General features: G+C 43.1%; 1 protein-coding gene across 1 annotated transcript; it reads right to left on the minus strand.

The window, feature by feature from the left end:
- Window positions 1-5,146: 5,146 nt before the first annotated feature.
- Window positions 5,147-12,891, minus strand: LOC142197140 (uncharacterized). The gene is made up of 7 exons (XM_075267234.1): window positions 12,857-12,891; window positions 11,562-11,712; window positions 11,256-11,435; window positions 11,058-11,178; window positions 10,884-10,975; window positions 7,517-7,619; window positions 5,147-6,416 (listed from the first exon to the last, which is right to left on the minus strand). The coding sequence occupies exons 2-7, from the start codon at window positions 11,637-11,639 to the stop codon at window positions 5,290-5,292; spliced, it is 1,701 nt and encodes a 566-aa protein (XP_075123335.1). The 5' UTR covers window positions 11,640-11,712; window positions 12,857-12,891; the 3' UTR covers window positions 5,147-5,289.
- Between the last annotated feature and the right edge of the window lie 2,242 nt (window positions 12,892-15,133).

Genomic DNA, 15,133 nt, shown 5'->3' on the forward strand with positions numbered 1-15,133 from the left:
TGTATCTGCTACTGCACAAATTATTGAAAATGTTACAGATGTCTGTGACCGAAAGGTGTCAGTACACACAGCGCATTGCAGATACCTCGGTACAGGACGGCTTAGGTAGGGTTCACACTACTGTTGGTGTCAGTTTACAAAAAAAAGCGAACACTTATCATAACAGACACAAACAGACAGTAACTGATGGCTATCAGATATATATATATATTATATACATATACATACATACATACATATACACTACATAAAGTTGGTGTGCATTATACCTGGCGGGTTCCTGACTGTTGTATATTTTAATTCTGGTGCATGGGAGCGTACGCCAATGACTAAGAGGCTGGAGTCTATACTTACAGGGGTTCGGGAGGTCTCCCGACTTTCTAGGACTCTTCCAAAGACTCAAGTATAGCAGAACTTCTGAACCCCAGACGGTGAGATCTGGAACATCACTCCAGAGCAGAGACTCTAGAGATAGTGCTGCCCCCTGCTGGCTGGAATGCTATATATCACCTATATAATAACTTCACAATAACAAAGCAAAAGACTAAAAGTGACAGACCGAAAATACCGGCCTGGCTGTAAATAAAGAAAGCAACGAGGCAAGACGGAAAACACGTCACATAGACCCTGACCAGTCACTCACCTGCACATAGAACCACTGAGGGGGCTACACGAGCTCTGGTGATGTCACAGTCATGTGATCAGTCACAGATGTGGGATGGATGTTGTAAATGTTGGTGACTACAGGACCTTCAGTGACATCACACTGGTCACATGACAGGAAGTACTAAGCAATGTAAATCTACACAGCTTAATTCCTCCCCCTTGTTTGATCACATGACTGTGACATCATCAAAGGTCCTGTAGCCACCAGTATATAAGGCGACGAATCAGAGGTTGTGACTAGAATAGAGATGGAGCTGCGAGGTCTCGGCTGGTGTCTTTATGATACTGCCAAGAAGGACCAAGTTACATAGTAACTATCGGAGGGACCGCCCCCTTGTCTTTTGAGGAGAATTTACTCAGAACATCTTTCTCCATATTCCATGTATGGGCCATTTCTATAATGTACAGGTCTATCAGATCTTCGTCATCTCCAAACTATACAGATTTATCGCTTGTAATCTCTCTTTGTAACCAGGGTTGAGGATTTGGGAGGCCGAACGACAACCTGACTACATCCATGTCTGACCACCGTAGTATCAAGAAGTAAAAAGCTAATGATTGAATTCCCAAGAAAGTAAATATGTAACAATGTATGAATCTAATTAATTATACTATATTAATAATTATATAATATCAGTTAAAATATTCACTTTATAGTTGGTGACTAACTCCACCCAAAACTGGGCCCACTCCAGCTCCACGACCCTGCTCCTACCTGAGCTCCTCCATGTCCCTTATAATTTTTGGGACACCTTTTCTAAGTCTATGACATCTGTGAACTGGTGCCAAGAACTGAACTACAGTGGGTACGGAAAATATTCAGACCCCTTTACATTTTTCACTCTTTGTTTAATTGCAGCCATTTGCTAAAATCAAAAAAGTTTATTTTATTTCTCATTAATGTACACTGAGCCCCATCTTGACAGAAAATCCCCCAGAAATGCAGATATTTTTGCAAATTTATTAAAAAAGAAAAACTGAAATATCACATGGTCATAAGTATTCAGACCCTTAGCTGTGACACTCATATTTAATTCACTTGTTGTCCATTTCCTTCTGATCCTCCTTGAGATGGTTCTACTCCTTCATTGGAGTCCAGCTGTGATTAATTAAACTCATTGGACTTGATTAGGAAAGGTGCACACCTGTCTATATAAAACCTGACAGATCACAGAGCAGGTCATAGCAAATGAGAATCATGAGGTCAAAAGGAATTGCCCAAGGAGCTCAGAGACAGAATTGTGGCAAGGCACAGATATGGCCAAGGTTACAAAAGCACTTCTGCAGCACTCAAGATTCCTAAGAGCACAGTGGCCTCCATAATCCTTAAATGGAAGAAGTTTGGGACGGCCAGAACTCTTCCTAGACCTGGCTGTCCAGCCAAACTAAAAGCAATTGAGGGAGAAGAGCCTTGGTTAGAGACGTAAAGAAGAACCCAAAGATCACTGTGGCTGAGCTCCAGAGATGCAGTAGGGAGATGGGAGATAGTTCCACAAAGTCAACTATCACTGTAGCCCTCCACCAGTCGGGGCTTTATTATTATTTATTATGCTTACTTATATAGCGCCATCATATTCCGCAGCACTTTACAGATATTGTCAGTCACTGTCCCATATAGGGCTCACAATCTACATTCCCTATCAGTATGTCTTTGGTGTGTGGGAGGAAACCGGAGTACCCAGAGGAAACCCACGCAAACACTGGGAGAACATACCAACTCCTTGCAGATGTTTCCCTTGGCAGGATTTGAACCTAGGACTCCAGCGCTGCAAGGCTGCAGTGCTAACCACTGAGCCACCTTGCTGCTTTATGGCAGAGTGGCCTGAAGTAAGCCTCTCCTCAGTGCAAGACATATGAAAGCAGCATAGAGTTTGCCAAAAAAAAACATGAAGGACTCCCAGACTATGAGAAATAAGATTCTCTGGTCTGATGAGATTGAACTTTTTGGCATTAATTCTAAGCGGTATGTGTGGAGAAAACTAGACCCTGCTCACCACCTGACCAATACAATCCCAACAGTGAAACATGGTGGTAGCAGCATCATGCTATGGGACTGGATGACTAGTTGCAATTGAAGGAAAGATGAATGCGGCAAAGTACAGAGATATCTTGGGAGAAAACCTCTTCCAGAGTGCTCTGGACCTCAGACAGGGCCAAAGGTTCACCTTCCAACAAGACAATGACCCTAAGCACACAGCTAAAATAAAGAAGAAGTGGCTTCGGAACAACTCTGTGATCGTTCTTGACTGGCCCAGCCAGAGCCCTGACCTAAACCCAATTGAGCATCTCTGGAGACACCTGAAAATAGTGTCCACCAAAGTTCACCATCCAACCTGATGGAACTGGAGAGGATCTGCAAGGAAGAATGGCAGAGGATCCCCAAATGCTGATTTGAAAAACTTGTTGCATCATTCCCAAGAAGACTTATGGCTGCACTAGCTCAAAAGGGTGCAAATAGTCAATACTTATACAACATAAAAAACTGTCCCATAGAAAGTATTTACCTGAAGAAGCAGAATGCCCTTCTTACCTTTGCGACGGATATGGCCCACAAGGTAGGATTTTGCCCCCATTCCTCTTTTTTTCCTCCTCGGAATCCTCTTCATCCAGTGATGAATGACCCTGACAATGGAGAGCAACTAAGACATAAGGATCCCTTACCCTCTGATTCCTAGCCAACGCAGGAGTCCACAGGACCTCACAAATATAGACTAAGTTTGAGCTTTTTCTTAGAGGATTTTGACAATTTGATGGTGGCCCAAATCAATTTATACACCCAGAAGGAATCTGCATCATTGTATCCTGGAGCTCTGTAAATTCAGTAGAGGTGTTGACATTTTGGGTCTGGTACTGCATATGGACATAATAAAAAAGCCAGAAATTAGGAAGTGTTGGAGTTTTGGTTATTCTTTACGACTATGGCCATGACATGGTTTACAGCAATCCTGAAATTTCTGCATTATAATTATTATTATTTATTAGGCTTACTTGTATAGCGCCATCATATTCTGCAGCATTTTACAGACATTGACAGTCACTGTCCCATATAAGGCTCATAATCCACATGTGACCCCCTGCTCAAAATCAGATCATTTTAGTATCAATTTTGCTGAGTCTTACACCTCCAAACAGTGCACGGCGATAAGCAGTGACCTAACTCGAAACATCTATAGCGCGTCGCTGGTAATAGAGGAATCCCTGATCCCCATCAAGGCCACAGCTGCTATGGGAAGGTCCGACCTCTACTACACATTGCCAACACACTGGGGCAAATTCGTCAATAGAAGTCCAATACTTGTCTACATTTACGCCAAAATTGATGGTGCACGACATTTACGGCATGTTTATGAAGAGCGGGACAGAAAGAGCAGAAAAATACGGCACATTTATGAGACTTGTGTGAAGTAGACCAAGTATAAAATGGCATAAACGTAGAAATTTTCCTCAGTTTGAGCAAGTCTTCATAAGGTCCCAAATCTTGTACTTCAGTAAAAGCAACCGCCATGAATTTATATATAAATAAGGGGAAAGTTGTGAAAGCCACGAAAAGACGATAAAAACATTCTGAATAATTGTATTTATATTTGTAAACTGAAAACAGATTTATGGGTAAAAGGTCTCTCACTTTCTGCACATAAATATTCTTTCTCGTGTGAATTGTCTCATTGTACAAATAGACAAATATAAAGTGCACCCGCATAAATTAAATAGTCATATTTTTATTATTTTTGCAATTTTGGGTTTTCTCTTTTATGTGTCTACTTTGTACCAACTCACCAAAGATATCCAAAATTGCAAAAATAAGAATTAGAATGGAAAATTCTAATAATAAAGCTATTTTAATCTGTCCACTTTTCTCCTTGGACTTCTTTAGTCAGTTGGTACAATTGGTTGTTATTGACGCCTTTCTCTAACTTATAGAGGTGCCGCCATTTTTTTGGTGTTGCACATTTCGTGATTTCACAGCAAATCCTTTTCCGCCTTCAGGATATGACGTTGTCTTTAGTCATGAGACAGCTCTCGGTCAACAAACAATTTCTCGTCCTCAAGACGATCCCATTTTGAGAAAGGATCAAAGATCTTCTATGGTGGTTCAAGCACCTTCTTCTTCACTTCCGCCCCTCTGGCATCCCGTGGTAGAAAGTCGAAGCAGAGCAGAGCTTTGACATTCCACTCGGACATAGGACTAGGTAATTGGGGCTGATCGGGGGCGTCTCGCACCGGAGAATCTGTGGCCGAGTCAAGCTGGATTCACACTATTGCTTGGTTTCCATTCGGGAATCCTGTCCCCTGAATCCGCCTATTGTCTATGGGGTCTTCAGGCTTTGGCAGGTAACCACTTTTTAAGCGATTTGGCTTTATGTTTTTCGGGTCCCCAAGCAGACCTACAACATCCTACAATGTCTCCTGTGTGAATTCTCCCTTATACAACAAGTCCAAGCAGACAAACAAAGAAAGTACACATCCAAAAAAGAAAACCTGAAATTTTAGTATTTATTTTTATTACGACTTTTGGGGCAGCACTCTTTATGTATATTCTTGGACTTGTTAGATATTTGGTGCAATGTGTTCTAACTTATCGCAGCGCCTGCCATCTTTGTTTTTGGTGTACTTTTTGTGATTTTACGGCAAAACATTTCCCACATTCAGGACATGAAAATGACTTTGTCCCTGAGACAATTCTCTGATGTCTAATAAAATTTGACTGGCCGGTAAACCATTCCCCACGTTCTGAACATAAATGTAGGACTTGTCTCCTGTGTGAATTCTCTCGTGTTCCAGAAGTTGAGATTTTACGGTGAAACATTTCTCACATTGAGGACACGAAAACACTTTCTCCACTCTGTGAAGAAGTCTCTGATGCCGGACGAGATCTGCGCGCAGGCGAAAATCCTCATGACATATGGAACACGACACCCGGTTTAAGTGTGATTGCTGATGTCTGACATATACCGATTTCTGAATGAAACCTTTCCCGCATTGCGAACAGGAGAACGGCTTCTCCCCCGTGTGAATTCTCCTATGTCTGACAAGATGTGACTGCACCGTAAACGTTTTCCCGCATTCTGAGCATGCAAATGGCTTCTCCCCCGTGTGAATTCTCTCGTGTGTGACAAGGTCCATTTTCATGGTGAAACCTTTCCCACAGACTGAACATCGAAATGGCTTCTCTCCCGTGTGAGTTCTCTGATGTCTGATAAGACCTATCTTTTGCTTAAAGCTCTTGTCACATTCTGTGCATGAGTACGGCCGCTCTCCTGTGTGATTTCTACTATGTGAGGACAAACTTGATTTCAGGGTAAAAGACTTGCCGCATTCTGAACATGAATATGGCTTCTCTCCTGTGTGGCATCTCAGATGTTCCATGAGATGTGTTTTATTACTAAGATGCTTCCCACATTCAGAACATGAATATGGCTTCTCTCCTGTGTGGCATCTCAGATGTTCCATGAGATGTGTTTTATTACTAAGATGCTTCCCACATTCAGAACATGAAAATATCTTCTTCCCCTTGTGACCTTTTTGATTTTTACTGCCCTTTTTTGTTTTTTTGGCTTGTGGAATATTTTTCAAGGAATCTGAAGATTGTGCTTTTTCAGGAGGATCAGACGGCAGGTCTTTGTGGGGAGAAGTTGCGGGTATCTCTGGGGTAACGTTGCGCTCTACATATGGATCTTGCTTGAAATCACAGTCTTCAACTTTAACATCTGAAGATATCTGTTGTCCCTCCGAGCTCCTGTGACAGAAATCTGACAAATAAAGTCATTTTATTATTTTAAATATTAAAGTGGTTTTGCAGCTAAAAATATTGATGACCTATCCTAAAGCGCAGGGGTCTGACATCCAGCACCCCTATCGATCTGTTCTCTACAACTGATACACAGAGAATGGAACAGGAAGCAGATAGCGCTGTTCTATATGTAATGGCAGAACGGAGTCATTGCAGTTTAGTTTCTCATCAGTATCAGATAGGTTGGGATCTGACATCCAGACCCTGCACTGATCAGCTGTTTCAGCGGCCGGCAGCAGCTCTGCGGGGTTGCAGTTCCCTGGTGCAACACTGTATGGAGCACTGTACACTGTATATAGCTTCCTACCCTGTGCACTGTAGTGGTGGCGATGTAGAACCAGTCATATACTTTTGGCAACTGCTGATCAGTGCACAGTCCTGGTGTCAGACTCCGACTATCCTGTGGACAGGTCATTAGTAACAAACCTTCGTGAGGCTCGGACAAGCCCCTGTAAGTTGTATTTTCACATCCCTACTTTAAAGGCCCAGTGCGTGTTATTACCTATAACATTATCCCATTTTCAGACAAATTGAAAGAACTTTCACAACCTCCAACAAGTCCAGCTCTTTACATGATTAATACCCGCCCCTCCACTGATTCTGGCACAACTGGAATTTTTTCTCTCTCGCCCCCACCCGTCCTAAGCAATCAGTGCTGTTAGTTTTTGTGCCTGATCTGCTATTCAGTCTCTGTACTGTCAGGAGGGTTGGGGTCAGGCAGGAACAGACAAAGGAATGTTACTCTGAGCTCTGACACTGGCTGCTTCTGATTGGAGCTCTGAATCACGCCCGCTGCCTGACACCGCCTACATGACAGTACAGAGCATAAATAGCACATCCGGCATCAAAACTAACTGCACTTGTTACTCAGAAATGGTGGGGGCTAGAGGGAAAATTCCAACTGAGCTTGAATCAGTGAAGCGATGGCTATTAACAAATGGTAAGATCTAGAATTTGTGCAGGTGGTGAAAGCTCATCCTAAATCTGCATTTCAGCTAAAAGGGAAATATACATAAAAAAGTGCAGCAGGTGAAGTAGCAGGAAGGGTTTTCTGCTCACCTGTATATACGTCGTCTTTACACTCCTCATCTTCACTCACATCTGTTGCCGATTCTTCTTTTACCACCAGGTTCGTCAGATCGTTACTGTTCAGCTCTATATCCTGAGAAATAAATCAGGTGAAGTTGGTGGAAAAATCACCGGGAGAGTTTTACATAACCCAAAAAGATAATTAAAGGTATTGTCCAAGACCGACCGGAGAGATCATCAATATCAGATCGATGGGACATCCAGACCCCTCACTGACCAACGGATTTGACACCAGAAGCTGTATACAAGGTAATGTAATGGGAGTGGAGCGGCAGTTCTCTAGATCCACCACGTACATCTCTGCACACTGTATACAGCTTGTAGCTATGTATACAAAACTGAACACAGGGCATTAACCCCTTAATTTACTGAACATCGCTCAGCTCAGTACCATTTCTGACCTGTAATGTCACGGACACAGACGCTATGCCAGTGACATTACTCCCAGCACCTGGCTGTGTTACACAGCCGAGAGCCGGGACAAGCGACCCCATTAACCTCTGGTCGGAGCTCCGCTCAGATCGGTGGTTTTTACCCCTTTGGATGATGCAGACAAATATGTCTGTGGCATCCAAGGGGTTACGCAATATACATGACCCCCATGGCATCCCCTGCGGCAAGATCGGGGGGTGCCCTGATGCATTCTGTGCAGCCCGGGGTCTGGCCAGTGACCCCAGGTTTCTAGATGCCCATAATACCTGGTTGATCCTGCCGTGATGCAGGAAGTCAGCCTATGCTGAAAATATAAAAGTGTGTGAAATAAATAAATAAAAATAAAGCCCCAAAATTCCCTTTTCCTATATCAAATGAGTTATAAAAAAAAAAAAACCTAAAAATTAATAAAAACAATGCAGGTATTGGCGTGTCCGCAACAACCTGTACAATAAAACTAAAACATTATTTCACCTATACGATAAACGTCGGAAAAAAAACTGAAAAAAAACACCAGAAGTAATAATTTTTTGCCATTTCACCTTACAAAATATGATATAAAAAGTGATCAAAAAGTCAAATGTACCCCAAAACAGTATCAATAAAAAGCACAGGTTGTCTGATACTGAGCCCTCAGTATCAGGGTACAGACCAGTTTTACAGCTAACACCAGTGCTTGATTTCCGTTTTCTGTCTGCAGAAGACGGAATCCTGACAGACCGTGTCCAGCCGTGAGCGCCGGTGAGCGTTTTGTGCTCTCCGCGGTGAAACCGTTTTTTTTTTTTTTACCGGATTTTGTCCGACTTTGTGTCCGGTTAAAAAAAAAAAAAAAAAAACTGTTTAGTCGCGGGGAGCACAAAACGCTCACTGGCGCTCACAGCCGGACACTTTCCGTTTGAAAAATGACTGCAGGTTTTGGAAACCTGCATAACAGAGACCCAGGGCGCTGATGTGAACGAGCCCTTACAAGGGAACCAGTAGTGACCCCCCCAGAGTGACCCCCCAATAATAGGAGCTATTGAGGAAATAGTAGGGAATTTGGTGTTTGCAATGTACACTGTACTGCTTATATATTCATTCATCACCATCCCCTGTGCATTCACGTCTGAGATACTAATGCTCACTACTCCCCTTGATAAGTTCTTTTAGGGGTGCAGTTTTTAAAATGGGGTCACTCTCTAGAGGAATCTACTTTTCTGACATCTTAAAGACTCTGCAAACATGACATGGTGTCCAAGTACCAAACATCGGAATTTGTATTCCAAAATTCGCATAGCGCTCCTTCCCTTCTGCGCCCTGCTGTGTGCCCAAACTGCAGTTTATGCCACATGTATGACACAAAGTGGAATCCAGTAAAGTGGAATCCCCTGACATGTGACACCATTTTGGAAACTACACCCCTAAAGGAATTTATCAAGGGGTACAGAGAGCATTTTTAACACCCAGGTGTTGCTATAATTTATTATCCATAAATGAATACGCAGCTGATTATGAAAGTTGAAAATGACAATGTTTCCAGGGATACCTCATTTCAGTTCGTAATATGTTGTGCCCGACTTGCATCAGAGATGAACGCTCCAAAAGCTGTTGTGTCCGGTATACTCGCTTACCAGTTTTTTGGAGTGTGTTTCTGCTGATGCAGGCTGGGCACAACAGATCGGGCACTGAAATGGTGAATTGGTTATTGACCACAAATGGGGCATCGCTGCACTCAGGAGAAATTGTGCAACAAGATTGGCCACTTTATTCTCTGGTAAAATGAGAAAAAAATGACTAAAAAGTACATATAACTGTAAAAATTATCATGTTTTCTAATTGACGGCCAAATTCAGAGCCGTTCAGTGAAAAGTCTGAGGGTTCAAAATGGTCATATCACCCCTAGATGAATTCCTTAGGGGCCTATTTTCCAAAACGGGGTCACTTGGGGAAGGGGGGGGGGGGGTGTTTTGCGCTGTTGTGGTACTTCTAGGGCTCTGTAAATGCAACATGGTGTCTAAAAACTATCCTAATGAAATTGCTGCACCAAATCCCTAAAGGTAAGTTCACACGGAGGAAAGTGGAGCGCAATCTGGCACGTATACACGTGCCGGCAGATGACGCGCTCAAAATGCTTCCATTCATTTCAATGGGAGTTAGGATCATATACGCCACGTTATTTTGCGCAAAATAATGCGGCGTATACGCTCCTAACTCCCATTGAAACGAATGGGAGCATTTTGAGCGCGTCATCTGCCGGCACGTGTATACGTGCCAGATCACGCTCAACGTTACATCGTGTGAACCTACCCTAAGGGTGCATTCACACTGAGTAAACGCTAGCTTATTTTGTAGAGTAAAATTACACTTGTAAATTTTGCTATCCCATTGACTTCAATGACATTTTACAGGCGTATTTTTACAGGCGTATTTTTTACAGGCGTATTTTTTACAGGCGTATTTTTACACTTGTAAAAAAATATCATTGAAGTCAATGGGATAGCAAAATTTACAAGTGTAATTTTACTCTACAAAATAAGCTAGCGTTTACTCAGTGTGAATGCACCCTTAAGGTGCTTTTTAATTTCTGAGGACAGATATTGAGTCACGTAGCACAGAAGGGCCACATATGGGATATTTCTACAGACTGCAGAATCAGAGTAATAAATATTATGGTATGTTTTGCTGTTATCAATTCTATCGGTACTGTATGATGCGAGGAGTCTCTGCCTCCCCACAGGACTGTGATCATGTTCTCAGTATGGCACGGTAGTCCGATGGGAGGAAGAGACTTCTGGCAGCAGATGACTATGAGAGTCCCAAACATATGAAACATGGCTGGACCATGCGACCAACACACAGCCCCATCATGGTTGTGAGAAACCGGCCTTAAACCCCATCTGTACATCTTAGTGATATCTCCATCTACCTGATCTTCTGGTGAGACTTCTTCCTCCTTACAACCCTGTGGTAGAAGAGGACTGGGACATCTCTCTGGGGTTGTCCTCTTACTGGATCTACCTGTAGGAAACACAGACGGGGCTGGATTCATTCTCTACATACAAATAATGGAAGTCCATGTGTATACAGTCATGTCTATTACCTGGTGATGTGAGGGGCTGCTGATCCTCCATCATGACCTCCTTGTACCGATCCTTGAGTCCTAAATACTCCCACTCCTCCATGGAAAAATAGACAGCGACATCCTGACACCTTATAGGAACCTGACAACACAATGATACAGTCATCACCAGAGCCCTCCAGTTACTGTATAAAGTCCCAGCATTCCCAGCAGTGTCACCTCTCCAGTCAGCAGCTCCAGCATCTTATTGGTGAGTTCTAGGATCTTCTGTGCATTGATCTCCTCCTGTATCAGGGGGTGAGGGAGAGGCCCCGGGATTGATGTAGGGTTTCTTCCACAATCTTCAGACACAGGAGCCTGACAGCGCCCACTAGAGGTCTTCTTAACTACTGTGTAGTCCTGTTCATGGAGAGAAATTACAGATCACTACATACATGTCCAGAGTCCATCTCCTCTACAGCCATGTCTGTCTGTTATTACTATAGATAAGTATGATGTAATGATGACATCATCAGAGTCTCTCACCTCTCCAGTAAGCTGGTACAGGATCTCTAGGGTGAGGTTGAATATGGCCTCCGCCACCTTGTCCCTGTCCATGTTCATCCTTTACAGTTCATCCGGGATCATTATCTTATAGGGTAGATGACATCAAAAGATAAGAATATATTGTAGGAACCTAAAATGGGAAGAAGATAAAAAAATGTTAAAAACACCAGAAAACTCTTGAAAAAAGTTATCATACTAGGCAACAGGTATGTTGGCACATTAAGAACATGTAGATGGGGACGTCCACTTTTGGGTAGAGTTGTTCTTGTAAGTTATGCCCTTCTTTGAGATTTGGACATGCTGAATTTGTCTGGATTGTTTCTGAAAATTTGGGGTGCTTTGTCCCTATAAATTCCCCTGATCTCTCGGTGTCCCTGTGATTAGGTTCCTAAAGATAAGCCAAAACCGGTCCTGAGAATCTGAACAACCATTATTCGTAAACAGTCCACGAATAGCGAAACGCTGCTAAAACACAATCCCAAAATGCTTGCTCTTAATAGATCTTTTGCTTGCCCTCATGCCTTGGTGTCTGTTCACACAGGGTATAGACCTGTTGGATTTTCCATGGGATTCACAGGTAGAAAAATACGGCAGCAACAAAGTGAATTAATTTTTACGAAATCTCACTCGCCTGCAGCGGAAATTGACCAGCGGTGCGATTTTTTGGGGGGGAGGATTTTCAACCGTGACAGATTTGTGTGTCTTGTGTTTCTTCTAGGCCTAGGGAAAAGCCGACGGCGCATGCACAAGAAAATGGCCGCTTGCACAGTATTGAGGCTGGCAGGCATGCACAGTTGGCTGCTCGAGGCCTAGAAGTTTGATGCCAGCGCAGGAAGAAGACGCAAGGCAGACCCGTTTCTGAAGAAGATGGAAAGTTCTCTCGCAGCATTACGGGACGGCCCCAGTGCTGCAAGAGAACTCATTTGCATACTGACGAAAACCCGGACTATGTACCGAACGGCGACGCAGAGAGGACATCTAAAGGTAGGAGAAGAATAGACTTTCTTAAGGCTATTCCTACGCAACAGGCAGAAAAAATTGAGTTTTAATGAGAGGATCCCTTTAATATTGTGGGGACATATAATGTACGAGTGTCTGTAGGAGGATTATACTGTGTGGGGGCACATGGAAAAAAAAAAAAAAGGATAATGGGCGGGGTCAACACAGAAGTGGGTGGAGCTAAATGTGCATAATGTGCGGTGCATTCTGTCCCTCTTTCTGTCCTGTGAGGTCTGTCTACCCCTGCCAGTGACCGCGCAGACTGTGCAACTTACCCCGACCTGCTGAGCTGCATCTATGTGTGCACAGGACCTGCAATGATGTCATGGTCATGTGACCAGGCACATACACAGGAGGAGGCGAGTGATCACATGATCAGCACTGTGTGCTATGTGCATGTAGTTGTGCGGAAGGTGTGAATGCAGCAGAGCTGTGTGTGCAGTGTCTGTAGGGCTGAGCTGTGTCTTTGTAATGTGCATGTAGCAGAGCTGTGTGTGTAACATCCATGTAGCAGGGATGTATGTGTAATGTGAACATAGCAGAGTTGTGTGTGTAAAACCCATGTAACCCTTGAGTCTTCCCGGGGAATATTTTTCTTAGTTCTCCATAAGGTTTGCTTATTTGGGCATTAGATAAAGATGTCGCCGTGGATATCGCCCACTTGGGCTGTTCCTGCCGTCAGTCGGAGCTGTGGATACAGGTGTATGTTCACACACAGCAGATTTGTCGTTGTTGTTTCTAAATAGGATTTGCAGAAATCCATGTGAATAACAAAAACTATTCAGGGGGAAGAAAAGGAAGCTGCTGGGTGTGAACAGGCTTCAACCCTTTACAGACGCAGGATAGTTTGGGGGTTACATCGATTTACTTTGTGTGCCAGAAATTCCCGTCATGTGCCCCATATTTGTCTCCTCAATAAGTGAGAGAGGATTTGGTTTTGCTTATGTTGTAGGGTTTTTGATACGTGAACAGAATATTTGGTCTGTACGGTCTACGAGTTTGTCTACATTTTATTGTGCCTAAAATTGTTTGTACAAAATTTGTCTCAGGGTGAAGCTCGACACGTTTAGTCGGATAGTCAGAATTTTGGAGCTTCGTACGACAGATTCATAAATATTTCTTACAATGTGAACGGGATTGATCGGGTAAGACAAAGAGAAATAGAAAAATGTGCCCCAATGTCCTCCAGCCATTGGCCGAGCCCCTCGTGGTGGAGGAGACACAAATATTTCCATTTTGATCAAGTCTTCAAAAGTTCTCAAATCTTCTACTTCAGTAAAAGCGACCGCCATGAATTAATATATAAATAAGGGGAAAGTTGTAAAAGCCACGAAAAGACGACAAAAACATTTTGAATAATTGTATTTTAATTTTTGTTTTTTAAACTGGAAACAGAATTATGGGTAAAAGTTTTCCCATTTTCTTCACATTTCTTCTCCTGTGTGAATTCTCTCATTCACACATATAAAATGCACTAGGAAAAATTTTAAATTTTATTACCATATTCTTATTTTTTTCAATTTTGGGCTTTCTCTTTTTAGGTATCTACTTTGTACCTACTCACCAAAGAAGTCCAAAATTGCACAAATAAGGATTAGAATGGAAAATTCTAATAAAGTTATTTTAAGCTGTGCACGTTTCTACTTGAACTTCTTTAGTCAGTTGGTACAATTGGTTGTTATTGACGCCTTTCTCTAACTTATTGTTACAGTTCTGTGTCTATACAAAAATATTTTTTTTTAAAACTACAGAACCTCTTAGCTGTAGAACACTACAACAAGGTCCACAGAGCCAGAATTAGACTGAGAGGTCAGAGCCAGAATTAGACTGAGAGGTAAGAGCCAGAATTCGACTGAGAGGTCAGAGCCAGAATTCGACTGAGAGGCCAGAGCCAGAATTCGACTGAGAGGCCAGAGCCAGAATTCGACTGAGAGGCCAGAGCCAGAATTCGACTGAGAGGTCAGAGCCAGAATTCGACTGAGAGGTCAGAGCCAGAATTAGACAGAGGCCAGAGCCAGAATTAGACTGAGAGGCCAGAGCCAGAATTCGACTGAGAGGTCAGAGCCAGAATTCGACTGAGAGGTCAGAGCCAGAATTCGACTGAGAGGTCAGAGCCAGAATTCGACTGAGAGGTCAGAGCCAGAATTCGACTGAGAGGTCAGAGCCAGAATTCGACTGAGAGGTCAGAGCCAGAATTCGACTGAGAGGTCAGAGCCAGAATTCGACTGAGAGGTCAGAGCCAGAATCAGTATGAGAGATCAGAGCCAGAATCAGTATGAGAGATCAGAGCCAGAATCAGTATGAGAGATCAGAGCCAGAATCAGTATGAGAGATCAGAGCCAAAATTCGACTGAGAGGTCAGAGCCAGAATACAACTGAGAGGTTAGAGCCAGAATTCGACTGAGAGGTCAGAGCCAGAATTCGACTGAGAGGTCAGAGCCAGAATTCGACTGAGAGGTCAGAGCCAGAATCAGTATGAGAGATCAGAGCCAGAATTAGACTGAGAGGTCAGAGCCAGGATTCGACTGAGAGGTCAGAGCCAGAATCAGTAT

This window comes from Leptodactylus fuscus, chromosome 3 (assembly GCF_031893055.1).
Source record: "Leptodactylus fuscus isolate aLepFus1 chromosome 3, aLepFus1.hap2, whole genome shotgun sequence".
Taxonomy (NCBI): Eukaryota; Metazoa; Chordata; class Amphibia; order Anura; family Leptodactylidae; genus Leptodactylus; species Leptodactylus fuscus.